The sequence below is a fragment of the Onychomys torridus genome, chromosome 7 (genome assembly GCF_903995425.1).
Source record: "Onychomys torridus chromosome 7, mOncTor1.1, whole genome shotgun sequence".
In the NCBI taxonomy this organism is placed as follows: Eukaryota; Metazoa; Chordata; class Mammalia; order Rodentia; family Cricetidae; genus Onychomys; species Onychomys torridus.
The window spans coordinates 111,916,500-111,944,496 of NC_050449.1; the positions used below are offsets into that span (position 1 = coordinate 111,916,500).

At 51.9% G+C, this 27,997-nt stretch overlaps 1 protein-coding gene across 1 annotated transcript in view; it reads right to left on the bottom strand.

Moving 5' to 3' along the window:
* Positions 1 to 27,997, bottom strand: part of Scn5a (sodium voltage-gated channel alpha subunit 5) — a 98,441-nt gene that overhangs the window by 48,347 nt on the left and 22,097 nt on the right. The window contains exons 4-13 of the mRNA XM_036193999.1: positions 21,934 to 22,023; positions 20,582 to 20,710; positions 13,911 to 14,002; positions 10,049 to 10,279; positions 8,362 to 8,425; positions 7,218 to 7,359; positions 6,605 to 6,802; positions 5,381 to 5,560; positions 4,559 to 4,912; positions 920 to 1,052 (exon numbers count right to left, since the gene is read on the bottom strand). Of these exons, the coding sequence (XP_036049892.1) occupies positions 920 to 1,052; positions 4,559 to 4,912; positions 5,381 to 5,560; positions 6,605 to 6,802; positions 7,218 to 7,359; positions 8,362 to 8,425; positions 10,049 to 10,279; positions 13,911 to 14,002; positions 20,582 to 20,710; positions 21,934 to 22,023 (1,613 nt within the window). The remainder of the gene's footprint in view (positions 1 to 919; positions 1,053 to 4,558; positions 4,913 to 5,380; positions 5,561 to 6,604; positions 6,803 to 7,217; positions 7,360 to 8,361; positions 8,426 to 10,048; positions 10,280 to 13,910; positions 14,003 to 20,581; positions 20,711 to 21,933; positions 22,024 to 27,997) is intronic.

The following is a 27,997-nucleotide window of genomic DNA, read 5'->3' on the forward strand; positions in this document are numbered from 1 at the left end:
CCAGCCTGGGCTACAGAGTGAGTTCCAAGAAAGAAAGGCACAAAGCTACACAGAGAAACCCTGTCTCAAAAAACCCCAAAACCAAACCAAACCAAACCAACAAAACCAAAACCAAAAAATTAAGATGGACATGGGGGAAATGAGGGTATGACAGATTGGGATTAATGTAGTTCATGTAAGATAACCATCTCCCATAGATATGAACAGGCTCAGAGCAGAACAGGCTGCTAGGTCAAGAAGCAGAACAGTCGAGGTCTGACAGGAGGGAACCCAGGACAGACTGGGTGGGGTGCTGGGACAGGCTGTGGAACACAAGCATATACCTGGACAGGGTGACGCGAAATAGGGTGTCAGTTTGTCTTGGAAGGCGTGTGGAGTTGCCTAGGGTGGGACCAGCTGAGATGGATGCCCGTTTTTTGTTTTTTTTTGTTTTTTTTTTTTGAGACAGGGTTTCTCTGTGCAGCTTTGCGCCTTTCCTGGAACTCACTTGGTAGACCAGGCTGGCCTCAAACTCACAGAGATCCACCTGGCTCTGCCTCCCGAGTGCTGGGATTAAAGGCGTGCGCCACCGCTGCCTGGCTCTGCAGGATTGTTTTAATAGTGTCAGTGGATATGGGAATGGCTGAGAACAGGCTAAACCAGGGAGGGCATGCAGGAGACAGGGTGGTTCTAGACAGACTGGGGTGTGCTTAGGAGGGCTGGGTGAGATGGAGAAGGGTCTGGGATGGTCCGGGATGGATGTGGGAACACCTAGGAAAGAGGGAGCAGAACCACAGAAGAGCCCAAGGAACAGGCAAGGACATCCACTGCCGGAAGAGACGTCTGGGGGAGCCTGAGGGTGGGGACAAGCAGAAGATGCTGCGGCTGGAGTTAAGGGGGCTGGGGGAGTGGGGTGTTTAGGGAACACCAGGACACTGACCTTCCAGGGCGCTAGTGAGAACGCTGACGGCGCTGAGCGCCCGCTGCCGCGCTCCGGGCTCCTCAAAGCCGTCTGCACACGGAGCCTGCGGGGTCAGCATCTGGGGCCCACCTGGCTCCTCTGATGGCGTGGTCTGCGTGCAAGCAGGAGACATGCATCAGCCTGGAAGGGCGCTCAGGCTGGGGAGGACTCAGGATGGCAGATTGGAAGTCTTGTTTTTGTGTTTTGTTCTTTTCATTTTAAAACTACTTATTCATTTGTTGACTTATTTATGTGGTTGTTTTGACAAAGAGCGGGAGTCAGTTTGTCCTTCTGCCAGTGGGTCTCGGGGACTGAGCTCAGGTCGCAAAGGCTGGCAACTATTACCTTTACCCGTTTAACCATCTCACTATCCCCCCACACACACACTTTTTTTTTTTTCTTGAGACAGGGTCTCACACAGCCCAGGCTGGCCTTGAACTTGGCATGTAGCTGAGGATATCCTTGAACTCCTTGATCCTTCTGCCCTTATCTCCCAAGTGCTGCTGGGGTTATAGGTGTCTAGCACATGTCTAGTTCATGCCGTGCTGGGGATGAAACCCTGGGGCTTTGTGCATGCCGGGTGAGCACGCTAACCACTGTCGCCAAGGATAGAGGTCTTGATGGGATACTGAATGCTGGACTTGGAGAACCAACCCTACTCCAGCTAACAACTTCCTGATCCTTGTTCCTCCTGTCTACCATCATCTCCTTCTGTCTTGTGTTCCCAGTGTACATATGCCATATGGGCCCTTCCAGTGCCAGAGGCTGCCACATATATTAGTACACGCAAACATGATCTTAATTAAAGCTCTCTATAGCTAAAGGCAGAAAGAGGCTAAAAAACAAAAACAAAAACAAAAACAAAAAACTAACATACTCTAGGATGACATTCACAGAAACACAAAAACAGCACAGTGGAGGCTGGTGGCAGGCCATGTCACCTGGAGGAAGTGTGGCTGTATCTACTTAGAAAATTTTAACTTTTAATAATTATTATTTATTTTACATGTATAAGTGTTTTGCCTGCATGTATATGCCTGTGCACCATGTGGGTGCCTGGTGCCCATGAACAATAGAAGAGGACATTGGATGCCCCGGAACTGGAGTTACAGACAGTTGTGAGCCTCCACATGGTTTCTGGGAATCCACATGGTATGCTGGTCCCTTGGAAGAGCAGTCAGTGATTATAACCACTGAGCCATCTCTTCGGCCGCTACCTACAAATTTTTAAATGGTCCTGAGAATCCTTGTCTTGTAATCTACCTTCTTAAATACTTTCACATGCCCACCAAAAATGCCGAGAAACAATGTTCATTGCAGCACTGTTCCTAACACCGAAACAAAACAACCAGCCAATAGGAAGATTATTAAAATCAGTCATGGCCACAGACCAACCCTGAACTCTGGTACAGACAATAATGAGAAGCCAACCTGGGTACACGCCCATGGGAACACCTCCAAGACAAAGAGTTAGATATAAAAACAAGACAAAGATCTGGGGTATAACTGCCCAGCTGTTAAAAAGTGCTGGTACTTGTGGAACTGAGCCGAGTGGAAAGGGACAGGCTGGTCCCTGTTCACGTTCTGGACTTTGCTGGGTTGTCTTCCAATAACCACTTGCAGGTAGAGAGTCTGGCAGCAGGGCTCTGGGCTGTCTGATGGCAGCAGCTGGTAGGCAGGCACTCTCTGGGCTGAACCAGAGAGGGCTCCTCCTGTTTCCCCATGCCACTAGAGCACTATGTACCCAACACCGGGCTCTGTTTGCAGACTAGAAATGGGGTCACTAGGGACAAGCTAGGAGTGGGAAGGTATTCCCAGGGCTTCTGCCTGCTAATCTCTTTGACTTTTTAAATGTCTCCATCTTGGTTGCTAATTCCTTTAACCTTACAAACGACTCCGTTTTGGCCTGCTAATCCCTTTAAAGTTACAAATGGGTCCTGCAGAAGTGAGAATGGCCGAAGTCAGAGTTCCCGGTAATGAAGTGTGTGAACTTGGATTCCTCCCGACATGTGCAGTACAATGAGGTGATTTTCTCCCTAATGGGATTAGGAAATTCTATTAGTGCTCCTGGCTGCCGAGCTCTGCCTGCCTGAGGCTGGGGCTCCAGAGCTGGGCCTGCCTGCTCAGGGCTCCTGGAAGCCAGATACCCACCCTCCAGGTGATGGGCCCTAAAGGACACAGATGGCTCTGAGCCCCTCTGGGCCTTGAAGTTCCTCCTCTTCACTTCCTTATACAGGACTTAGCACTTGACACTTGGCAGGACATCCCAGAAGCCTTTGCTCACTCACGTCAACAACACATAGTAACAGTAACATGCTCATGAGGCAAGGTCTGGCCTAAGCCCTGGACCTGTTTCAACTCTCTTGGTCCTACCACCTGCTGACATACATGTTTAATCTGATCTCCATTGCAGGAAATTGAGGCTACAGATGATTTAACTGTATAAAGTCCCACAGCTAGCGGCCATGTGAGCCACCCCTCACCTCCCCACCCCCTGCCGCCGCCACCTCCACCGTCCTGACCAAGATCGCATCATCCAGTGGTTGCTGTCCTCTGTCCTATACATGTGTAAGCCACACTTCAGTCCTTTCCTGAGCGGGCTGTTCAGGCACTGTATGTGGAGTTGCAGGGGTCAGCGCAACACCTGTGGCCAACTGGGCAGGCTCCAGTGTGCCACTGACAGGCCTCTCATGATGAGCACCTTGCTGACAACGGTTCTAAACATTGTTCCCTCTTTCAGCCACACTGACCTCGCAGTGCCACAAGCCAGACAGGCTCTTCCCCAGGCAGTCGGCACTCTTGCTGTCTGTGACACACTTTGGTACTGATAGCATGGTACTACGACATTTTAACAGTGTCAACCATGTCCTGTATGCCTTTAGTCCTGTCCACTTTAGCCACTTCCACAGTCCCAATGGTCCCACTGTACAGATGAGACCCTTGAGGTGCAGAGGAGTAAAAAGACTTGCCAATAGGCACCAGCTGGTAAGCTGCAATCTGGAATCCAAACCCAGCTTAATGTCGAGAGTGTGGGCACTAACCACTCTGTCCGCCAGCCCTCCCTGCAGTAGAAGGCAACCCAGCTCCTCTTCTTAGTCACTACTTAAGTGTCTCCTAGCAAGTGTGCTGGGGTTGCTCTCTCCTCTGCCTGATCCCCATTCCCAACACTTACTACCTTGGCTGGCACTGATTACAAGTCAGTAAAGTACTATTCAGTGACTACTTCTTACTTACTGGAGAACTGTTATCTAGAATCCTCTGACCCACAGACCCAGAAGGCGTCCAATACCGCACACAGTCTCTGGGACACTGGTCTCGGTCTATCGTGACATCTTGGAACTGATACTTCATCACATGTGAACTGTGTGACTCCTTCATCACTACATCACCATGCAGGTTCACATATACAGTTTTCCTCCCTCCTTTCCTCCCTCCCTCCCTTCTTTCGACTTGACTGCCTACCTGGTTAGCATGGAAACTGGGGGGGGGGCGGGAGGATGCTCTGGGAGTGGGGCACACGGTAGGTGCTTGATCAACATTTAATGAATAGTTTTGAACCTTGTACTCATCACCAGTTTGGGCGACAGATCTGGGCCCGTAGGCCAGGGGTGGGCTCACCGTGTCTGGGGCTCGTTCCAGCACCATAGGGCGGAGAAGGTGGCTCCCTGGGGAGGTGGCCTCTGCGTCACCTGCCCCCAACAAAGAAACTACCCCATTGCAGTCCACAGTGCTGTTTCTTTTGCCATTGAGGACGTGAGCAGGAGCTGGGGTCCCAGGGCTGGGCTGTCCCTGGGCACTGGGACGGCGCAGGGGCCAGGGCACCAGCAGCGACGTGCGGTGGCTCTCACTCTCCCCTGCGGTGCTGTTTTCATCATCTGCGAAATCGGCCTCGGAGCCCTGGTCCCGTCTTCGGAAGGTGAAAATACTCCCCCGGCTGGAGCGGGCCTTCATCGATGTCCGGCTGAGTCGGTTCTGAGGGCACAGGGAGGGCATTGGAACCCACACGGCTCTGCCTATGCCCCCCCTAATTCTCATGGTGTCAGCCCTGCTCAGATTCCTAGAGCACTGATGCTTTTGCTGGCCACAGGGGAGCTGGCTGGGCTGAGATGGGAGGGTGGGGGTATCTTCTGTGCTGTCAGGTCTCTACTCACTTCATGTCTGTATCTCTGGGTCTGGAGTGGGAACTAGGCTAGGCAGCAAAAGATAGGACCCACAGGAGGCCCCCAGTCCTGGCCCCCATACTTGACTAGCTCTAGGCAGGAGGCATCGTTAACATGCGAACCCACCCTGGCTCTCCTCCACTTTAAGAATGACTTTGGGAAACTGGAATGGCTGGGAGGGATTCAAGGGTGCCTTGCTTAGAGACCAAGCTCGGGGCTGTGACATGCCAGGGGCCCACCATGATGGGCTTTGCAAGGGCCAGAACCATGTCGGGATTACCAGTGCTCTGGGACCATCTTCTGAGTCAGACTTGGGGAGTCTGTCATCCCCACCATCCTCTGTCCCGGAAGACAGCCGTTTCCTCCTCTTGCTCCTTCTCTCGTGGTTGGTTACTGGGGCCAAAGGGGACATTTCCAAGGAGCTACGGGACACAGTATCCACAGCCCTGATGGTGAGGGCCTGGGGAAAGATGGAAGGAAGGGTGTTTTGGCCATGGAGAACCCCAGGGTAGCTGAAGGCTTAGGCAAGCAATATATCTCTCAGTGGTTTGGTGACCCAATCACTGAGACTCCCACACTTGACTCAGACTGGGGATGCCATGGAAGTCATCCTAGGCAGATCCACAATACCTTGAGAAAGATCAAGAATCTGGAAGGGAGAGCAAGCAGCTAAGTAGAGGTGTGGGACAGAGAGGGAGGGGTGTTGGTGACAGAGGAAATAGATGAATAAAATGACAGGAGATCTCCTGAGGTTCACCTGGTCAGAAGGACAATGGAGGGATCACGGGGCAGTAAGCACACACAAATGCCTCCAAACTGCTTATTTTTGTAATTCTTTTCTGTGTGAGTGAACTTGTGCATGTACAGGCCAGAGGTGGGCCTCCAGTGCCATTCCTCAGGGTCATCCACCTTCATTTTTGAGACATCTCTCATTGGGACCCAGGACTCATTGATTTAGTCTCGGCTGGCCACCAGTGAGCCCCAGGGCTCTCTGCCTGTCTCCACCTCCCCAGTGGTAGGGCTACAAGTCACATACTGCTTTTTGATGGGGGTTCCAGGGATTGAATTCAGATCTTCATGCTTGTGTGGCAAGCGCTTGCACAGGTGAGCCATTTCCCCAGCCCCTTCATCTTGGTTTCCAACAGCTTCCTACAGCTACCACAGGGGAAGCTGGCTGTGGGCAGCCAGGAAGAATGACCAGTGCTCAACCTTGGCCTTTATTCACTAGCTCATCAGGAAGAATCCCTTGACCAGAGTAAACTCTATCCGTGGGCATGGACCTTGTACCAGGCATGTGCAGTGCCCACAGAAGCCACATTTACTGAGAAGCCATCAATGCACCCAGCTTATACTACCTAGGAAACATGGTGGTCACAGGGAACAATTTTACCCAGTGTATACCAACAGGTTCACCTTGCCCAGTTAAGTATGGCCTTCCACTCATTATGTACCACCTACCGGCCTTACCCAGCATACACTGCACCTCCAGTCACTGGTCACTCACCTCATGTTCTTTCTTGAGCATTTCCATGGCCTCTTGGAAGCGTTTCTCCTTCTCCTCCGTCTCAGCAATAGTGGCTTGGTTTTGCTCCTCATAGGCCATGGCCACCACGGCCAGGATCAAGTTCACCAGGTAAAAGGAGCCCAGAAATATGACAAGCATGAAGAAAATCATGTAGATCTTCCCCGCAGACCTCAGGGTCTGGAAGAGCAAGGGCCAGAAGTCACCCTCACTGGGGCTCCTTCTGAATCATGGCATTTTCTAAGTCACCCATCTTGCTGTGTCCTAAAGCCTGCATGGTGGAGAAGAGCATGTCTCCCCCCCCCCCCACATGCTAACCCAAAGGAGAGTGCCCCACTTACAAGTAGGCGGGTATCCCCCACTTAATGGGGAGAATGTTATACCTAAAGAGAATGTTCCACCATACAGGGTGGAGGAAAATTTCAGCCAGAGCAGAGCATCCTCTATAAAGGGACTGCAATTTAGCCCTCCCCCCTGCCTCCTCTGTAACTCTCAGCAATGAAAAGCCACAGGGGACATTTCTGGCTAGCCATTTGTGCGGCCTGACCTGGAGCCCATGCCCAGCATCCCACTGCTGGTCCAGCCACCCGCACACCTGCTGGTATAGGCGTTCCCAACAATCCTGTGTCATCAAGCGGAAGAGCGCAAGGAAGGCCCAGGCGAAGGAGTCGAAGCTGGTGTAGCCATGGTCTGGGTTCTCACCTGCCTTCAGGCACCGGTAGCCCTCAGGACATGTCCTGTAGCCAGACATACACACTCTTGTCCCATGCTGCGAGGGGCCCTGGCTCATTTCCCTGGGCAGCCCAGCCTGTGCCCAACTGCTCTGAGGCTGTCACCAACACAGTGCCAGGCTTCTGGGTCCTGTCCCCATGATCTTGTTCTTGCCATGTTCACGGTGAGCCAGGCTGCCACCTTCCTCCCTCCTAGACCTACTTGGAATCTCTAAGGCCCATATCTGGTTCCTTCTGCCCACATGACACACCCTTCCCGGTGGCTGCTGTTGTTACCACTGTTGCCTCCCCCTTCCTTGGCCTGTCCAGTCCGTGGGGAGCTGCACACAGTGGGAGCCCCAGAGGGAGAGGAGGAGCAATAAGGTTTGGCTAACTGTAGGTAGAGGCAGGGTCACCAGGTGAAGGGATGGACTGGGTTGCATCTGGAAAAGTGCCTGATACACACACACACACACACACACACACACACACACACACACACACACACACAGAACTATGGTGGGAGAAATTTGGCAAGTGCCAGGATATTCCTAAGGGCAGCTGTGCCTTACACCAGGACACCCAGACATCTCTCCCATGATGGAAGGAGACAGCAAACATGAGCCCCAGAGTCTCTCAGCAGAATCAACCCCTCACATGGTGAGCCTCTAAACCCTTACCCTGTCCCAGACTACAATGTACACAGAGCCCTGGAGACAGGAAATGTCAAGGCACTGTAGCCAGGCTGCTGGACTGAGGCCACACTCACCCCTGAAGGGCGGAACAGCGGAGATGGAGTCAAAATCTAGTTCGGATACTGCAAGGTACCCTGGGTGGCCTCCTTCTCCCAGCCCCTCTTTAGGGCCCTTCAGATCTGCTCTCTTTACCAGTTATCTCCTGTGGCAAGGGAGGGTATGGAAGCTCCAGGAAAGAAGACTATGGAGGGTGTCACTGCCTTAGGGCTGGGGTGTCAGCAGATGAAGCAGCCGGGAAGGTGCCAAAAGCAGCCTGGAGGAAAGTCCCACCTACCCGGCGTCAGAGCTGTTCCCACACAGTAACACATCAGTGGTGCCATTCTTGAGCAGGTAATTGTCTGCAAGGAGAAACCTGGATGTGAGCGGCACGGGTAACCCCGACTCTGGGTGCCCGCCTTACACTGGGTTTTGGGAAAGACATTGCCAGTCACTTTCTGACCCTCGTTTGCCACTGTCCTGGTCCTCGCCCCTATGCCTGGCCAGGACTCAGTGACCCTGCTTCCCTCTCAACCTGCTCACTCACTGCCACTCCTGAAAACACAGGAAGCCCTGGGCAGGCTCAGCTGTCTCCAGAGGCAGCTTCCGTACCCTGCTCCAGACCACTCAGGGGATAGCCAGGGCCAAGAGAGGCCCTGAGCCAAGAGGCAAGGGTCTGGGCAGAGCTCCAACCTGGCTGCTGGGTCATTGTGTGGCCCACTGACACAACAGAAACTGGTAGAAGAGATGCCTGCCCGTCACCATGGCAACACTATGTTCAGATGGGGCTGGGTCCATACCAGGTGAGACACAGGCCACCTGCCCTGTCATCTCCCATCAGTCACCATGACCCACCTTTGTCTTGGGAAACATTTCTCTAAGTGTGGGCCTGACCAGTAACTGTCTGGGAATAGGTTGGGCTTTAGCTTCTTCAATGCCAGCTACACTTGACTCAGGAGCAGGCCAGGGCCTGTAGTCTGTGCCTTCTGGAACTTCTAGGTGACTCTGGTGTATGCTGAAGTTTGGTGCCATTCATGTCTGCGAGGCCACAACAGAACCATACCCGCATCCACTCACTGAATCTTCTGTCTTCTTGTTTTCCAGTGGGGTGCTAGCGCTTGTATGTAAGAGGCCCTAACTTCAGGAGAGCCCTCTGCGTCCTTGTGGCCTGGCATCTGGCCTGGCCTCAGCATCTACCTTTGATCTAGATGGTGCTTATTAAAAGAGGCGGTGCCCAGCAGCCTGGAGAGATGCTGAAATGAAGGATGTGCACAACCACACAAGTCAGTTTGTCACAACCTTCTTAAAGGGTCTTCGGGTGTGCACACTGGAGTGGCAGCCTGGATACTCGGCAAGGGCACTGAGTTGAAAGCTCTTAACCAAGCATGGTGCTACTCAAGCTTCTCAAGAGTTCAGGGAGGCTTGTCTCCTCACCATTGCCTGCACTCTGGACTCAGCCTGTCCCCACACTATATAGGAGCGTGAGTGTGTGCGCGTGCGTGCGTGTACATACACTCTTGAGTGTCAGGTGTCTTCCTTAATTGTTTTTCATTTTGTCTTTTTTTTTTTTTTTTTGAGACATGGCTTTTCCCTGAACCTGGAGCTTGCTGATTTGGATAGTCTGGCTGGCCAACAAGCCTCAATGACTCTCCTGTTTCCACCTGCTCAGTGCAGGGATTACAGGTTCAAGTTATCACATGTGGCTTTTAAATTCAGGTGTTGGGAGTTGAACTCAGGTCTTCATGCTTGTGGCAAGCACGTCACTGCCTGAACTATCCCCCTACTCCCACAAGTATCCTTCAAATACCACCCCTCCAGCTAGCCTGAGGGCCTGCTCCAGCTTCTGGCCTCCAGCTGGCTCTTGAGGCCCAGCACTGGTTGGGTGGTCCCAAAGGCCTGCCCGCCCACTGGTGAAGCCTGGGTGGAAGATGCCCAGCTTCAATGGTCTCCCAGCACCCTCTCCTAAGGCATAGTTGAGTGCATACCTGGGTCATTGAGGTAGAGGTCCAGAGAGGCCCAGACCTGGCCGTCAAACTCCACAGAACCATTGGTGCCATTGAGCTCAGTAAAGTTGCGCACACACTTGTGCCTCAGGTTGCCCATGAAAAGCTGCAGGCCAATGAGGGCAAAGACACTGAGGCAGAAGACGGTGAGGACCATCACATCAGCCAGTTTCTTCACAGACTGGATCAGGGCTCCCACAATTGTCTTCAGGCCTGAGAAAGTGAGACTGTCACCCACAGACACTCTGCTCTATGATCCTCTGGATGGAGGCTGGGCCTGTAGGACACTGAGTATCCTGAGTCCTGCGCTGAACAGGCCTGGGGACAGAGATGGCAACCACAGCCAGGGATGTGGTGAAGGAGGCTTTCTGGGCCCTTTTCAGAAGGGTTTGAAACTCTTTAGTCTCCACCAGCTCAACATATGAAATAGTGTGGAGAGTGTCTTAAGGTCCCACTCTGGCTGGTTCCAAGGTATACCAGGTCTGGCCCTTTTAACATAGCTCACAGCAAAGGAGGCTGAAGACCCATTTTGAGCCAATGCAGGGACCTCAGTTTGATGTGGAAATGATAGGCACAGCTGCTCCTGGTAGGGGTCTTCCTGCTCTACTGTTGGGCCAGCTGTCTTGGAGACACAGGGAATTTTAGTGATTCGAAGGGAAACCAGGGTCTGGCTTGGGCTGAGTGGTTAGTGTTCAGGATGGATACAGGGCTCTGGAGGAAGGTTTGGCAAGGTGAGGTGATGTCCTAAGTGGGGGTGGTGGTGGAGATGCTCTGGGTTTGGAACCACCTTTGGGAAGGTTATGGGCAGGGGCTAGGTTTGAGGTACGCCTCTCTTCCTCATCTGCCCTGACTCTTGGGGTCCTCTCCATCGCTCCCATTTTCCCAAAGTGGAGTGGCTGTGATCTGTTAGCTGCACAGTGCAACGCCATACAGCAGATGACAAAAAGCGTGTGTACACATATCCCATCTGACCCTCAGCTTCTGTCCTAGGGCAAGTGCGAGCAGAGCGTCAGGAGCAAGGGGCTCCCCTGCCAGCAGCAGGGCCCCAGCCCCACCCCCAAAGCGGCCAGATCTCAGGTTAAGCTCCATCCATCCATGGTCCAGCCTGTTAAAGTGTTAGGAGCACCTGTGACTCTTGTGTCCACGACCCAGAGACAGAGAAGCAGTGATGGGCAGACGAGAGAGGAAAGGGGACAGCCTCACCACCATGACACCATCACTGCTGCCTGCCCAGGGCTCTGGCGCTCGGCACTCTATCGAAATCATCCTGGCACATGCTGGCAACTGCCCAGTGGGTGGGGGAGGGGCAGGGATCCACATGTTTGGGTCTGGTCCTCTAGCTTGGAGATGGCTTCATTTCAGGGGTACACGGCAGGGATGTGGTTGTAGCTTAGATGCCCACCTTGGACTGCACCTCAACAGTCAGGCTAAAGGATCTTGGGCCCCAAATAATCTATTCAAGGCTGGCAAAGCAATCCTACTTTGGCCTGTGGAGACAGCAGGAAAGGCCATCCACCCCTTAAAACCTTCCCTCCTAACGAAGACACAGCTCACTTAGGTCAAGAATGGTTTCAAACACTGCAGGAGTTTGGAGTCGGGATGTTTTGACTTCATTCCTGGGTTTCAAGAGGTGACAGAGAACGCTGAGGCTCTTTAGGATGCAGCCCTGGGGACCCTTTCTACGGACATGTTGGGGACTGCTTTACACTGCCTCACTTAGCTGCTGGAGAGGCTTCAAAAGGCTTGTTAAAATTTTTCTTTACCTTGTGTCTTTCTGTAGTACTAGGGCATTGAACTCCAGGGTCTTGAATGCCCTAAGCAAACCTTCTATACCCATCTGTATCCCCAATTCTCCTCCTCCTCCTCCTCCTCCTCCTCCTCCTCCTCCTCCTCCTCCTCCTCCTCCTCTTCCTCCTCCTCCTCCTTCTTCTTCTTTCTTCTTTCTTCTTTTTCAAATTATAGATGGTTGTGAGCCACCATGTGGTTGCTGTGAATTGAACTCAGGACCTCTGGAAAAGCAGCCAGTGCTCTTAACTGTTGAGCCATCTCTTCAGCCGCATGTGTCCTTAGTTCTTTCATTTTAAAGTTCTGAGACAAGGTCCTGGTCTGGCCTTGAACTCATTCCATAGCTAAGGCAGGCCTTGTCTCCTGTCTCAGGCTCCCACATAGCTGAAACTGCAGACCTACACTCAGCTAGTGACATCTGCTTTCATGGGAGTGCCTGAGGGGTTTCCCAGTCATGGCAGGGGTTTGGGACACTAGTGCAAACATTGGGAAGATGTGATCCTTCCTGTTCACATACTAAGTGGGTTCAGAGCCCAGGAGACACATTTGGAGACATAGTCTAAATACAAGATGGTCAGGAGTTATGCTCATAAAATTGCCATGACCAGGCGTCTCTGGTTTTCTGATGTGAATTCAGAGCTGGGCGTCTCATGCCTCATGGGTAGCAGTAGGCACTGAAGTCACCAACACTGTCCTCTAGTAGAGGCAATCACTGGTCCAAGGGGCTCTATTCTGAGGCACCCACAGATGTAGGGGCAGTCTGGTGCCCTCCTCCATCTGGTGCCTTATTTTTGTGACAGTCTCTTATGGAACCTGAGGCTCACCATTTCTGCTAGACTGGCTGGCTAGTGAGTCCCCAGGATCCACTGACCTCGCCCCCAGCCTGAGATCACAGGCACATGCCGCCATGATCAGCTTTTTAAATGTGGCTTCTGTGGGTCTAAGCTCAGGTTCTCAAGGTTGTGCAATAAGAACTTTACCCACTGAGCCATCTCCTCAACTACCTTCTTGAAAAGTCTCCGTCTAGTTCTGAGGACAGAGTGTTCACAGGAACTCCTAGGCTCTGGTCACTGCTCCTCCAGAACAAGTCCATAAAAATAGTTTGAGCTCATGCTAACCTGGGGAGAGTGAAGTAAATGGGGGGAGGGAGTAAGAGGCTCCAGGGATCACAGTGAGTGGGCACCCACTCTGCACACGAACAGGCTTCTGCATACTTTTTGTGTGGGCAAGTGGAGCAGTGACTGCTGTCTAGGCTTAGATATCCTGGGGATAGTTGCCAACATCTGTCAAGGAGGATTTCTTCCCGAGGCTACCATGCACTGTTTGCTAAACCTCTACTGCGCCATGCAGCGAGGGCTGGTAGACGCCAAGGCCTGATGATGCCTGTCCACAGAGTACACTTCATGTCACAAGATGGGGGCCGAGGCTTCCATGTGTCACATTAGGCTGGGATCTGGCACTCAGTCACAAAAGACTGCTCAGGTATGCCGAGTCCCTCAGACACGATCTTTTTTGGCTTCTTATAATGTCTGTCCAGGCTTTTCACTAGGAAAGCAGCTGGGTTCAGTTTGGAGAAACAATTAGTATTTTGGGAAGAACTGGGGATCAGTCATGTCTTGTTCTGGGCTCCTGGTGTCTGAGAGTGGGCTTGGCTGGGGTGGACAGCCCAGAGCCCATTCTGAGGTTCCAGGTAACTCTTCCACTGCCCCGACCTCTAGGAAAGGTATTCTGGCGACAGGCACATCTGAAGGGCCTTCCAGGGGGCAGCCACAGCTCCCAGGTAGCTGGAAGGGTCCAGGCACGTCCCTCTAGCCTTGGCGTTTAACCTGATTTTTTCACCTGAAATGACTGATATAGTTTTCAGGGCCCGGAGGACTCGGAAGGTGCGTAAGGCAGAGACATTGCCCAGGTCCACAAATTCAGTTGTGTATCTGTAACAAGGGAGGTTCACACAGGACAAAGTGACAGCACACAAGAGGAGACACAGTCACAGGAAGAGGGGCGGGAAACAAAGAGAGAGTCACTTGTGGCTGAGGTTGGTAGGCAACCCTGCTCTTACCTGGAATGACCGAAATAGTTTTCAGAGCTCTCAGGACTCTGAAAGTTCGAAGAGCCGACAAATTGCCTAGCTTTATATTTTCTGATACATACCTGTGGGACCAAACCACAGTTACGGCGAGTTACGAAGCGGAGAGCAATGTGCCCCCCTCCCCCTTCCCCCCCTCCCTCTGCAGTGTGCCCACCCCCCTCTCTCCTGGTCCCACTGTGGGGCGAGGTGGCAGATTTGGGTCCTCCCCTGGTCTTTCCTCCTTCAGCCTAGGAGTCTTAACAATGTGCACAGCAAGCTCCCAGATGGCTTTCTCCATGACGGTCCCAAGATCAACTGGTACTAGAAGGCAGCTACTCTGGGGATCCACATAAAAGCCCACGACTAGGTCTGAGGCTGGGGACACATCAGTATGCAGAGGGAAATGGTCCCAGAGGCAATGCTGGGCGTGTGTGGGCTGCTGGTCTTCCTAGTGCTTCCTGGCACCTTCCAGCATCTGTCATCATCGAGTACGTGGCTAACTCTGAAGGCCTGGTTGAGGCCTCTGGACAGATCTCTCCATGCAGGGAACGATCAGGGATTGTGATGTTACAAGGAACGGCTTGAGGATTCCTGAGGACCATTCCTGAGATGGAGGTGTTTCAGAAGAGGGAAGGGAGGTTGTCTCTGTAGGCTCTGTCCTGCGTGGGTCTGAGGGATGCTCGGCAGGGCTGAGTGGCTATGAGAGTCCCACCTTGAACCTGACCATGGTCTAGCCCTGACCTCCAGAGACACAGGAGGCGCCTATTTGCATAAGACAGGACATGAGGCCATGCATGGACTGGGCAGGCCACATGACCACAGAGATACTGGAGAGGTGAATGTACAGTATGTGACCAAGGCCATAGGGACAGTGACAAATGACCTGTGATATTTACCCAAAGGCCTCACATGCAGGGCATTTGACATTTAACTGAAAGTGTCTGATGTTTAACAAAGGATGTCAAACTCAGGGTGTCTGATGTTTAACCAAGTGTGTCTAGCCCAGGAGTCTGGGTGGTGTCAGGTCAGGTCACCTGCAGTGCTTGGCGAGGGTCCAGACTTGCAGAATCCACACTTCTGAATCTCTCCTGGGGCTGTTGGTGTCTACAGGTAAGACTCCAGTTTGGTCCAGCTCTGTTCACTCTTGGGATCCATCCATCTTCACAGGGTCCTGTGGATGTGTCTGCTCCCTTCTTAGACACATATTATTCTCAATGCCTTCCTTCTTCTGGCTACCCAAGGTCTCTTCTGTGGCATGGTTTCCATTCTGTTCTCTAGACTGGTTTCAGTTTACAAATTCCAATGCAGCAGCCACAAACATTCCATCATCCACTGGGAAGCAGAAATCACCTCTCTTGTTCTGGCCCATATGATGTTGAATTTGACACAAGCTATCCCTTTTATATCTTTAGAGTTCCTCCCTTCTCCTGGATGGCTCAGACCCCCAGACCTCTGTCCCTAATCCCCTTTCCCTGGTTTCTGTCTAGACTGCCACAGGGCTGTGAAGTTGAGCCTGAAACATTGCTAATGTTGCCATTCCATGGAAGACATGGCTCAGATGTTCAAGAAACCAACCCCCATTGCTGGTCTCCTGGTTACAGGGAGTAAGCAGAGCTAGTGTATAAGAGAGAGAGGGGCCGACCATCTTGCTTTTCCCCTCCTATCCCTGAAAGGCCTGGTTTGTCTGCTGACGTCTCAGGAAAGGCCCTGCCTACCCCACCTTCAAGGATCCAAGAAGACAGGGCTGCCTGTTGAGCAGTGAGTGCTGGGTGCAAAGGAGCCAGGACCCCTAGGTGACAAGGACAGGCTGCACAGCATGGGGGGTGCACAGCTATGTCCCCGGTAGGTTTGCCACCATATGGCTGGAAATGAGACATAAATGCTGGTGATATTTGGCTGGAAGACAGCCTGAGGTTAGAGGAAGTCTTGAAGGAGGAGTCTGAGCTGAGTGGAGGCAGGTGTGTGGGGATCACAGGGTGACAAGGTGGCTACTGGCTGGTTTCATTCTCCTTAGATAGAACTTGGCCACCTCCCACCAAAGGAATACCAAGTTTCCACTAAGACATCTCTTGGAGCTCCCAAATGTGGCAGAACAAAGGAGGCCCTTTCAGAGCAGCCAGCCAACCTCCTAAGTGATGTGGAGAGAATGGGTAAGGGGTGGGCAAAACTCTCCCCTAGGCCAATCTACCTCTTGGCTAGCTGAGTGGCTGGCCAACGGTAGGCAACTGGGTAAGATGATAGACCTGACACAGAAGAGCAGAGGGTGGTGGGTGAGAATTCTGCGCTGTCATACCAGCCCCAGCACACAGGAGGCTTTCTGGGGGGCTGAGAAACTCCAAGGAACGGCACATGCTGGCCTTCTTCCTGCCCCACCCTATCCTAAGACAGTGGAGCCCACGCTGTTAGCTCCTGTGGCGACTGGCCCCCTCCTCTGTGCCCTCCCTCCTTCCCTCCAGGTTTGGTTTCCATAACAACCCCAGAAGGTGGGAGGCTGTTAACTGGCAGGTAATGCCCAGCTTGGGGGGTGGGCATGAAAATATCTGGATGTTGGACTGTGACCTGAGCTTGGTGAGGTTCCCAGCACCCCTGTACCTGCTTCTAAATTGGATGGGGTGTCAGAGGGAAACATGGTAAGGAGAGTGAGCTGGGGAGGGACCTCTTCAATCCATCCCTGGCAAGGAGCTGGGACACTGACCTTTAGTTCCAGAACAGCTGCTGACTCTATCATTATGGGTAGGTAGGTTCTCTCTGAGCCTCACTTTCCCCAGAGGTAAAAGGGAGGGTTGGATGTTGAATTTCACTTCATTCAATTTTTGCACCACCCAAGACTCCTTTGATCATCCTGTGGGCTCATTTTATACAGTTTGTATCTCAGAGGTGGGAACTAGTTGGCTTTCAGGAGGCAGAGTGGACATCAATCAAAGCTGCGGGACAGGTTTGATTAGTGACAGAGAGCTTCCAGCAGTCCATGCAATCCTGGCAGAAGCAACTGGCTACTTCTGTAGATGCTCAGATTTCCAAGAATCAAGTCCAGTTTCCCTGTTGCGCCTGGTTTTGGCACAGGTGTGGCTGTGGTGAGGATCCAGCTCCCCTGCCATGACTGTTTTTGGCACAGGCGTGGCTGGGTTCATTAGGAAGCACATCACATTCTCTTCATGGCTCTTAGTAGGAGTGGTTGGCCATGAATTCCATGGGGGAAGGAGACAGGGATTCTCTAAGACAGGACCCTGTAGGACTTGCCAGGGACATGAAGCCACATAGACCATCTTCTAGACATCAGGGCTGAGATCAGGGTGAGCTGGTCCTGGGTGAAGGCTTTCCCTGGAGTACAGCAGCATCTCCGAGGTAACTCCAAAGGCTCCAGGATGGGGAAATAGGAGGCCCGGGCAGACGTTGGCCACTTTCTTGTCTCAAGCTCTTTATGCTCTGTGGATTGCTGGTCACCCCACATCCTACAGAGACCCCAGAACCAGAACCCAACCTGCCACCACACTCCAAACAGCAGGACAGTGAAGCCTCCAGTCTGACAAGTTCTCTCTCTCAAACCCCAGACCCGCCTCCCCACTATGTTCTCACTGATGATCCTGCTTATTTCACGGAGAAAATAGAGGCAATCAGATGAGAAAGTCCTTCTCCTCTCTTCATCAGCTCTATCAATCTACCTCCACCTCCGGCCAGAACTCTGCCTCCCTGAGCTGAAGGTCAATGCCTGCCTCAGCACCTAGACTCCCACTTGCTCGAGGGCTTTGTTCCTGAAATTCCTCAGCCGGCCCTCTCCTCCCAGCCTCACTGGAGGCTCTCTTCAGGATCATTTCCATTAGTCTCTCTTCTTTCAAAGTCCTGCCTTGCCGTTCCCCTCTGGCCGCCACGCCATTTCCTGTCGTGTTTCACAGACACTCCATGAACCACACACCCGTGTTTCACGTGTCCTTCCCCACCCAGACCCTCTCTACCCAGACGCAGAGTCTCCCACTCCACCCCTCCTCAGGGGCACCCATGGCCACTCACAGTCCATCTGCCCATCTGTCATAACCATCGCCAGCCTCCTCCCGGTCTGCCCTACGATGGGTTTTCTCCCTTGCAGGCTTTCAGGTACCACTCTCCTCCCCACAGCTGGCCAGTTCCCTCCAGTCTTTGTGCAATTCCCTCCTTTACGTATGTGGGTGTTTTGCTTCTATGTATGTGTACCACATGTGTGCCTGATGTGCCCACACAGGCCAGAAGAGGGCATCAGATCTCCTGGAACTGGAGTTACAGACACCTGTGAGCCACTATGAGTGCTGGGAATTGAACCCAGGTCTTCTGGAAGACCAGCCAGTGTTCTTAATCACTAAGCCATCTCACCCTCTGCTCCCCTTTTTAAAAAAGTATTTACTTATGTATGTGGATGTGTGAATGTGCACCATGTGTGTGCAGTGTAGTGCCTGTGGACACCAGGAGAGGGCATCTGGTCCCTTGGAACTGGAGCTGCAGGTGTTTATGAGACACTCAAAATGGGTGAACTGAACCGCATTCCCCCTTCTGAAGAGCAGAGAGTCTTTTTAACGACTGAACACTCTCCAGCAATCCTCATCTCTGTTTCTTGACCTGAAGATGTTGGTGTGTTCCAGAGCACAGTCTACAGCCATGCTCGGGCCTAGGTTATCTTGTCTGGCTTTCAATGTCTTTAATTCCCCAGTGGCTTCTAATTGATTCATCCACCTTGGATCACATTCCCAAACTCCAGACTGGAAGATCCTGTTGTATCACACCCTTCCACACTTAAGATATCCCCAACTATACTTCTGACTCCCTTCCTCCTTCATCTGACTCTTCCTTTGGAGTCTCCATTTCCACAAACGGTGCTGCCATCCACACGTCTGTTACAGGCAAAACCCATCAGTCACACCTTCAAAACCCCTCTACCCTGCTCAGACACTGGTCTCAGCTACTCCTCTCTCTCCTAGCTATGAAAGTAGACCACAGGCTGCTGCCTGTCTCTGCCCATTTCTGTCTATCTCCACACAGCAGCTCAATGATCTCACATCTCTGCCAGCTTTCTTCCCCTAGTGATTCTCATCCTGTGGCTCTTACATGACCTTTGAGGACAGACAGTATGGTCTACCTCCAACCCACCACTCTTCAGCTTCGTCTCCTACTAGTCTTTGCTCATTCAGCCCCACCCAGGCGTGACTCTACACTTCAGGTAGGTGGTATATTGCCTCCCTATCTGTAGAATGGGAGGCCTGGAGTCAGTTTATAAATACCTAGAAACAGTCTCAAATAAATGTTCTACCCATCATGCTCTCCATCTAGTCTGGAAGTGCCCCAAAACATTCCAAGAGTCCAGCTCCTCTAAGTTCACTCCCCTCTACATCATAGCTCAGGGACATTTAAGAGTCCAAGACAATGGGAACTGAATTCAGCTCTGATCCCAGCAAACTCTTCTGTGCCAGGGGAAGCCAGGTGCATGGGCATGGAGTACAACTCCCAGCTCTTTGCTGAGATGCAGAGCTCAGTCCAGGACACACCGGGTCCTTAGCTTGAAAAGGAAGGGTCTGCCAGCTCAGTTCCTGACCAGGACTTTGACACGATAGATCTGCTCTGATCAGCTGTCTCACTAGAGCCAGGTACCTGGTCTACGACATCCTTCAGGGGGAAGCACCTGATCTCTATGCACGTTCCCCTAGGAAAGGAAGAGGCGGTCGCTGGGGCTGCAGGAGGCCTGGGGTCACGATCACCTTCCTGGGGTCATGACCACCTTGTGGTGGGCTCCCTGTGTGTCCTGTCCCAGGCACGAGTTTTCTTGCTGGTAAAATGTGACTAAGAGAGACATCTAATCCTGCAGCCCAGAGGCTTCATGCTGCTGCACATGGCCCAGGATAATGATGAATGGGGCCCAACAGAAAATTATAAACTTGCTTAAAATATTAAGATGGTGTGGTTTGGGTGTGTACTTTATAGATGATTATATCATTTTCAAGGTCAAAAGATTGACCATGGCGGGCTGCCTCTGGCATACCCCTTGGCTGGTGTGAGGATCCTTCAAGCTGGGTCAGTGGCTTTAAGGAATGCCACACAGGAGTTCTCCTGGCCCAAGTCCCAGGGGAAGCGGGCTGCCTCCCTAGGCTGCCCTACGGCTATTTCACTATTAATGACCTTGGATGCCAGGTCACTGGTCACAGCAGGATCTGGGGCTGGACTTGTGGAACAGCACAGAGGATGCTAAAGCAGAACCACCCCCGCCCGCGCCCCCTCTTCTGAGGTAAGGTCTTGTTAAAAGAGGCTCACCTCAAACTCACTATGCAGTCTACATTGGTCTCAAACTCATGGCCATCTTTCAGTTTGTCTAAATGGCCAGAGTAGACCCTTCATTTGATCTTAGCCCAAACACCAAGACATAGAATATTAATATTAATGATACCCCTTTAACACAGGCCTGTTGGGGTCCCCAGATGAGCAAGGTTGCTCAGGTACTTTGACTCCCTGACGACCTGCCTCGCCTTACTAGAGTGAGCTGTGAGTCTCTATCCTGTCTTCAACTTGCCACAGAGCAAGGCATATGTAGTTTATGTGACCCACAGCAGGGAAGCCCAGAAAGCCTGGGACCTGGGGCACAAAAGCCCACTCCCACCCTACATAGCTGATGTGATGCACCCTGATGCGATGCTCTGGATACTTACGCCATGACTATCACACTGAAATCTAGCCAGTTCCATGGGTCCCGAAGGAAGGTGAATGCATGCAGACAGAAGCCTCGAGCTAGAATCTTGACCAGAGACTCAAAGGTGTAGATGGCAGTGAAGGTATACCTGGAGAGAGAGGCCAGCGGGGCTGGAGCCCATGACTGGGTTCATAAGCTTCCCCGCACAGTGTAAGCCCCGGGGCAGCTCCTCACACCAGAGCCCTCACAGTGGGCTGTGCCCCGTGATAAAGCTTTAGTAAGGGCTGCAGGGCTGTGGTGAACATCTAGCCAACAAGTCCACCTGACCGTTTGCTTTACAGAGAGACTGTCATGTGTCTAGGGAACTCTGCTTTCTCCCTTACTAGAAGATCCTATATACTCCTCACTCCACTGTGTGGGGGCATGTTACAGGCATATGGTGACTACCAAGTCTACATCACGGGACACCATGGATAGGGAGAGTCACTGACCCTTACCCGTGTTTGTGGGCTCTCCACAATTGGTGATGGGGATCAGGGACACCCTCAAGTATCTACAGGGCCAGGGTTCTAGCTGCCTACCCTAGGCTAGAGGGAATGCAGACCTTCTAGCATATAATGCTGGTGTGTGCTTCCTGCCGTCAGTAGCCTGAGGAATCCAAAATGCCTGTGTGCTGGGACTGGCCCATGGGCTGGGAGAGGCTTCAGAGCAGCTAGACACAGCCATGGCAACACCAGCCGAGTGGTCCTCTGTGCAAGCCACTCTTGTAAGAGAGGCTGCTGCACCTTCCAGGGATTTCCATTAACCAGGAGCTAAGTGTGGTAAGGGCCTGCCAAGTCCGCTTGGTTCGGAGGAATTAGACATTTCTTCAGGAAGGGAAGACTCTGAAGCAGTGGTCTAAAGCCGCAAAGGGTTATGGGAGACAAGACTTGGGTGGGGGTCAAGGCAATGGTGTAGCACTGAAGCCCAGACAGCCCCTGCCTTCCTGCCAGCAGGTCCCCCCCCCCCCCCACGAATGCCATGTCAGTCAGACTCCAATTCTTGGTGTTCCCATCTTCCAAACAGGACAGGGCAGTGTTGACCCCTTGTGTGGGGGGGGCGTTAATGGAGAGGATGCTTACTGATCTTGTGACAGAGCCCAGCATGTCCCTCTTTGGGGGGGTTGTTGCCAGTTTTCAGAGCTTCCACTCCTAAGGCCACAACTTAGAACAAGCATGTGGCAGGGCTGAATGCAGGAAGGCAAAGGCTGGGAAAGGCCACCCTCCACGGGCTGGGGCTGCAGGTATGCACAGCCTCTGTCTCAGACAACTCCAGGGCCCATGGCCTGGGACAGAAACGGAGGAGTGAGGCAAGGCCCTTGAAGATACTCACTCAACGTATTTGGTCCAAGGCGGAGGGTCGTGCTGGGCCATGAACACACAGTTGGTCAGGATGGTACACATGATGAGCATGCTGAAGAGCGTGGCGCCAGAGTTAAGGAAGCCATGGGAGGGCCTACTGACAAATGCACATTAGGGACCCACAGAGCAAGCCCTGGGAGGGTGTCACCCACAAACAGACATGGAAGGGGACAAGAAACCATGGGAAAACTACCCCTAAAGCCACAGAAGGGGCCCCCACAGAAAGCCATGGGAGGGACTGTTGGAAGCCATAGAGATGCCATCCACAAATCCACAGAGGGAGCCCCAAAAAAGCTGCGGAAAGAGCCTATCAGAAACCCATGGGAGGGGGTCAGCCAGGCCTTGGTGGCCACTGAGGCTGTCCTGATGTCACCGCCAGGCAGTGCTGTGGCTCTTCTGGACCAAGCCCTCTCTACAGAGCAGTCTGGTCTCTGTCCCCTCCACAGCATTTGCTGTGAGAGCCTGCCTTTTCCATAGCTCTTAGCAGGCACCAGACAAACTGGAGAGCACATCCTCCACAGGGCTCTCTGTGGGACCCCGTATGGAGTGAAGGGACACCCCAGACCTTAGGGTTGACTCCTGCCCCAAGTCACATGGGAGGGAGACAAGCTTTCAAACTGCTCTTCAGTTTAGGGAAGGCCAGGAGGGTAGGCAGGGTCCCAAGTTCCCCTCCTCAGGCTTTAGCTTCAAAGCACACACCTGGAGGTGACCTGCCAGGTGTGCGGCAGCATTTCCTGTGTGCATCTGGCCATTGCACCTGCCTCTCACTCTGGTCCTACATTCCCACACTGCTTGCTCTTCAAAAGCTCCCTCAGCAGGAACCTCCCAGCCCTCTCAGACCACCCCAACCCCTTGGCGGTTGCTGCTTTACACCCTTTTTAGCCTGTGGCTCCTCACTGAGTGACAATTATCTGTTCTTTTGCTAGAAAGGGGGCTCTGCAGACACTAGCACTGTGTCCTGGTTATCTTTGTGGGGCCTCAGGTATTTTCTACTCCCCCCCCCCACCAGCTGTGTGTCCCAGCTGTTGCTTCAGGCTGGACAGAGCTCTCTCTGCACTCCACTCTTTTTCCCTTGCCTCTGCAAGTTAGAGGAGGAACAAGGATCAGAGCCTGAGCCTCAGAGGGGAGGGCACCCCAGGAGCCTGGCTGCACCCACAGATCCCCTCCCTACCCCAGAGAGAGGCTGCACGGACCACGTCCTATGGTTGCCTCGAGGCTTGGGACACCACAGCTCTGCCTCAGCCCTGAGCACAGCTGCCAAATGGAGACTCCCAAAGGTAGCCCCAGCCTGACCCCAGGCTGGCACTTAGCCGTGTATTGCTCTGAATGGGGTGTGTATGTGTGGGGATCCAGCCAGGTGAGTACTTCTACCTTCTACCTCCAGGTTTCCAGAAAACCCAGTTAATTAGAAAAACAGCCTTCTGTTTACAATTCTCCAGTCTCTCATAAAAAATGAGAAGTGATCAGGCCCCTTTATCAACTCAGGGCTAGCCTACCAGACTAATCATCCAGGGAGGGCACCTCTCCAGGCCCTGGGGTCCTTACCTCAGTGTAGCACGCAGCTGTTGTTAGGGCCACTGTCATGGTTAACTTTAACTGCCAACTTGACAGAGCCAAGCCTCAAGAGGAAAGCCTCAACTGAGGGACTGCCAAGATCAGACTGACCTATGGGCATGTCTGTGGAGGACTGTCTTGGTGGATCAGTGATGCAGGAGGGCCCAGCTCACTGTGGGCATAGCACCCCAGGGGAAGATGGTGGTCCTGGGTTATATAAGGAGTCTGGCTAAGCAAAAGTCTGTCTGCAAACCAGCAGGCAGCATCCTCCACGGTTTCGACCTTATGTTCCTGCCCTGGCTTTCCTCAGTGATGGACTGTAATGCATAGACTGAAATACCCCCCCCCCATACACATACACACACACACACACACACACACACACACACACACACACACACACACTGCTTTTGGTTGGTGTTTCATCACAGCAGCAGAAATCGAACCAGAACAGTCGCCATGCCAGACCTGTCTTCCTGTCTTTCAGAGTTCAGACACTCATCAACATCCCATCCCTATCTCTGACGCATCTCCACACCCAGGCTCCGTGATGAAACTTCTCTCACTGGGTGAACCATTTACAATCTCCAGCTTCATCCATTTCCAAGGGTTCACTGCTGAACTGCAGGAATCTCAGAACATTTCTGAAGTACATATGGGGATGGTGCCAATGGCAGATGTCCACTGAGTCCCTCCTAGGAGCCAGGTTCTGTCCATGAACCGACCTGATTCCTAATAACCCTAAGAGGTGAGAACTTTGCCTCCATCTAAAGAGATAAGAAAACTGATGCACAAAATGGTCAAGTTGAAGGTCACTGTAGCAGGCAGGCTACTGCCCCAGCGATGCCCACTCCTGATCCCCTGGCAACCATCACTGTTTATTTAGATGTGATAAGGCATTGCAGATGTGATTCTGTTAAGAACGTAGGGTGGGAAGCGATGTTTTCCCGGATTATCCAGTTAGGGTCAATGCCATCACAGGGTCTCTATGACAGAGAGGGGCAGGTGAGTCTGAGGCTCCTGACTGGGCAATGCTTGCTTACAGACAGAAGATCATGAGCTCATGAATGCGAAACAGCCCAGGAAAAAGAAGGAAAACCTAGAAAACTATCTCACCCCTAGAGCCTCCAAAAAGTAACAAAGTCCTGCTATACTTTGATTTCCACCCAGTGAGAGCCTCCAGAGCTGTAAAATGCCATGTGCTCTGTGATGCTAGCTTGTCTGTGACCATGAATCTCAGTGGCACCAGGAGTTGCCACAGGAACACTGATGGAGGATGGAGGTGGTCCCATCCACACCACATTCCGGGTTCAGGAGCCAACTGTTACAGACTTCTGCAGGAGGAATTCAGCTGTCCTCTGGTCCACTCTCATGCTTCCAGAATGGAGGGTTTCATGTTAGTTACAGCACCTCGGCCCTCACCCGACAGCAAGTATACCATCCCTTACCTGCCACCTGCTGTATAAAAATCAAACCAGGGGATGGGCTCTTGTAAGTGGCAGGAGAGTGCCTCACAGGAGGGGCAAGGAGATTGTTATTCTGTGTGTGCATATTTGTGTGATGGTGTACATGTACACGTGCATATGATGTATACATATCTGTGTGATGGTGTACATGTACATGTGCATATGATGCACACATATCTGTGTGCTGGTATACATGTACATGTGCATATGATGCACACATATCTGTGTGGTGGTGTACATGTACACATGCATATGATGCGCACATACCTGTGTGATAGTGTACATGTACATGTGCATATAATGCATGTAAACTAGGGGACAATCTTGGGTGTCATTCCTCAGGTATCATTCACCTTTTCTTCTTGAGAAAGAATCTCCCACTGGCCTGGAGCTTGCCAAGTAGACTAGGCTGGATGACCACTGCTCCAGCAATCCACCTGTCTGCCTCCTTAGTGCTGGGATGACAAGCCTTTTTACACAGATTCCGAAGATTAAGCTCAGGTCCCCAAGCTTGAAAGGCAACTACTTTACCAACTGGGCCATCTCTGCAGCCTTTATGTGTCATTTAAAGAGCAAATTTTACTTGGTCACAAGTGACAGCAGAGATATGTCCTGAATCTCTACAAAATTGGACATTATGCCTCTAGTGGAGCTGAGCAGGAGGGCTCCCTGGAGGAGGCAAGTAAGGCTACTCATGGCTCTTCCAGCAACTTCCAGCCCAGACAGTCATGGTGAGACAGCATAGATGGAGATTGTCGACCCTTCTCTGTAGAGTCAGGATTTCTCTACTTTGGGTGGACCACTCACAAGTCCTCAGAGTGGGAAAAAGGCCTCTCTACAGAGAGCGGCCTTAAGCTGATGTGGACACCCTTAAGGATGTAGCTAGGCAGATGAGCACAAACTGGAACATTAAGATGAGGGAAGTTTGGGGACACTGTCTAAGTTTTCCAGATCCAGTGATGACCTGGGGTGGGGTGAACCAGGCCCCTGTCCTTCCATTTACACCTCAAAATTGTCACCTGGCTTCTTTGGCTTTGGGGATGGCTCTGACGATACTCTCATCGGTTTTCTGCAGGTGACGAGAGCCATCTCTCCCTACCTAGACCAAGATCCTAGTCTTCAGGCCTCTTCCCTAAACACTGAAGACGCCAAGGAGCCCAGCATGGGCCAATGCCAGAGTTACCCAGATTTCCAGACTGGACACATCTGTTTGTACTGCTTGCTACTTTCAGGCCAGCATCAAGCTGGTCCTTTGTGTGGGCAGCGGCAAAGGCCAGCTCTACAGGCCTGTGAACAGCAGAACATCTTCAGCCCTGTTGTGTCATTGTCCCAAACACCCACTCCTAGCCTCACAATTAGAATGCCAGCAAAGGCTGCCTGCTCCACAACAGAGAATGCCTGACACTTGGGCCACGTAAGTCTTCAGCTCTAGGAGTCAAATCTCCCAAAGAGGAGGGAATTAACCATGGGTGGATACTGTCATGGGTTTGTGCTATTCAATGAACATGCACACATGTACATATGCACATTCTCTCTCTCTCTCTCTCTCTCTCTCTCTCTCTCTCTCTCTCTCTCTCTGTCTCTGTCTCTGTCTCTCTCTCTGTCTCTCTCTCTCTTAATTTGATTGCCCATTTGAATCTGGTAGAGAAACGTGGGAGGGTTTTGTGAGCAGACCCTGGGCACCGAGGAAGACAAAATGCTTCTTGGCATGAACATGAGGTCTCTCTGGATGTGGCTGCAGTGGAATTCACAGTTCTATTAGTTTCTTTTATTTAATCATGGCAGGGACACATTCTGCAGGATTATAACAAAAAGGCATAGGAACAAACCAATTCTACATGCCCATATTTACTTTCCCAGCCATTTCCTAAGGATACATACACCACAAGCTCAGAATAAAGTTCAGAGCCCAACAGAAAGATGGCACCAGCCTGTCACACCATGAGCCTCAACTGTCACAGAAGACCAGGCTGCATTCTTTAAGTTTGTCTTTGCCCAGCCCATCCAAAGAGCATCACATACAGTTCTGTACACGAACAGACGTAGTGGGTATTTGAATGGATGTGAAAATTTAAGCACAGTACAATTTCACAACTGAAAGCTTAGACTGTTCACCATGAGCCAGGCATGGTGGTCCATGACCTCCTGGCTCTCCAGATGTGGAGGTCAGAGGACTCTGAGTTCTAGGTTAACCTGGGATAGATAGTGAAATGTGGTGGTATTGTGTTCCCTGAAATATTGTGCACCCTAATAAACTCATCTGGGGTCAGAGACAGAACAGCCACAATATTAAACATAGAGGATAGGCAGTGGTAGCACACGCCTTTAATCCTAGCATTCCAGAGGCAGAAATCCATCTGTTCAAGGATACAGCCAAGCAAGGTGACTCATGCCTTTAATCCCAGGAAGTGATGTCAGAAAGGAGAAAGGTATATAAGGCATGAAAACCAGGAACTAGAAGCATTTGGCTGGTTAAGCTTTTAGGCTTTGAGCAGCCCAGTTCAGCTGAGATCCATTTGGATGAGGACTCAGAAGCATCCCAGTCTAAGGAAACAGATCAGCTGAGGAACTGGCAAGGTGAGGAAGCTGTGGCTTGTTCTGCTTCTCTGATCTTCCAGCATTCACCCCAATAACTGGCCTCAGGTTTGATTTTATTAATAAGACTTGTTAAGATTCCTGCTACAGTGAAACCCTCTGCAAAAAGCTAAAAACCCCAACAGTATTGCTTTGTGTTTCATGGCATGGTGGCTCACATGTTTAATCCCAGCGTTGGGGAGACAGAGGCAGGCAGATCTCTATGAGTTCTAGGTCAGTCTGGTTTACATAGTCTTGTCTCAAAAAGAACTGCCCTGTGGTTGCTAATGGGCATAGGTTCAGACCAATTTGGGGGGTGGCAAGGTTGATGGAATCTTCTAGAAGTAGGTAATGGTAATTGTTTAGCCTTACAAATATACTAAAAAAAATCACTGAATCACACACCTTAAAATATGGTTTTATGGGCTGGAGAGATGGCTC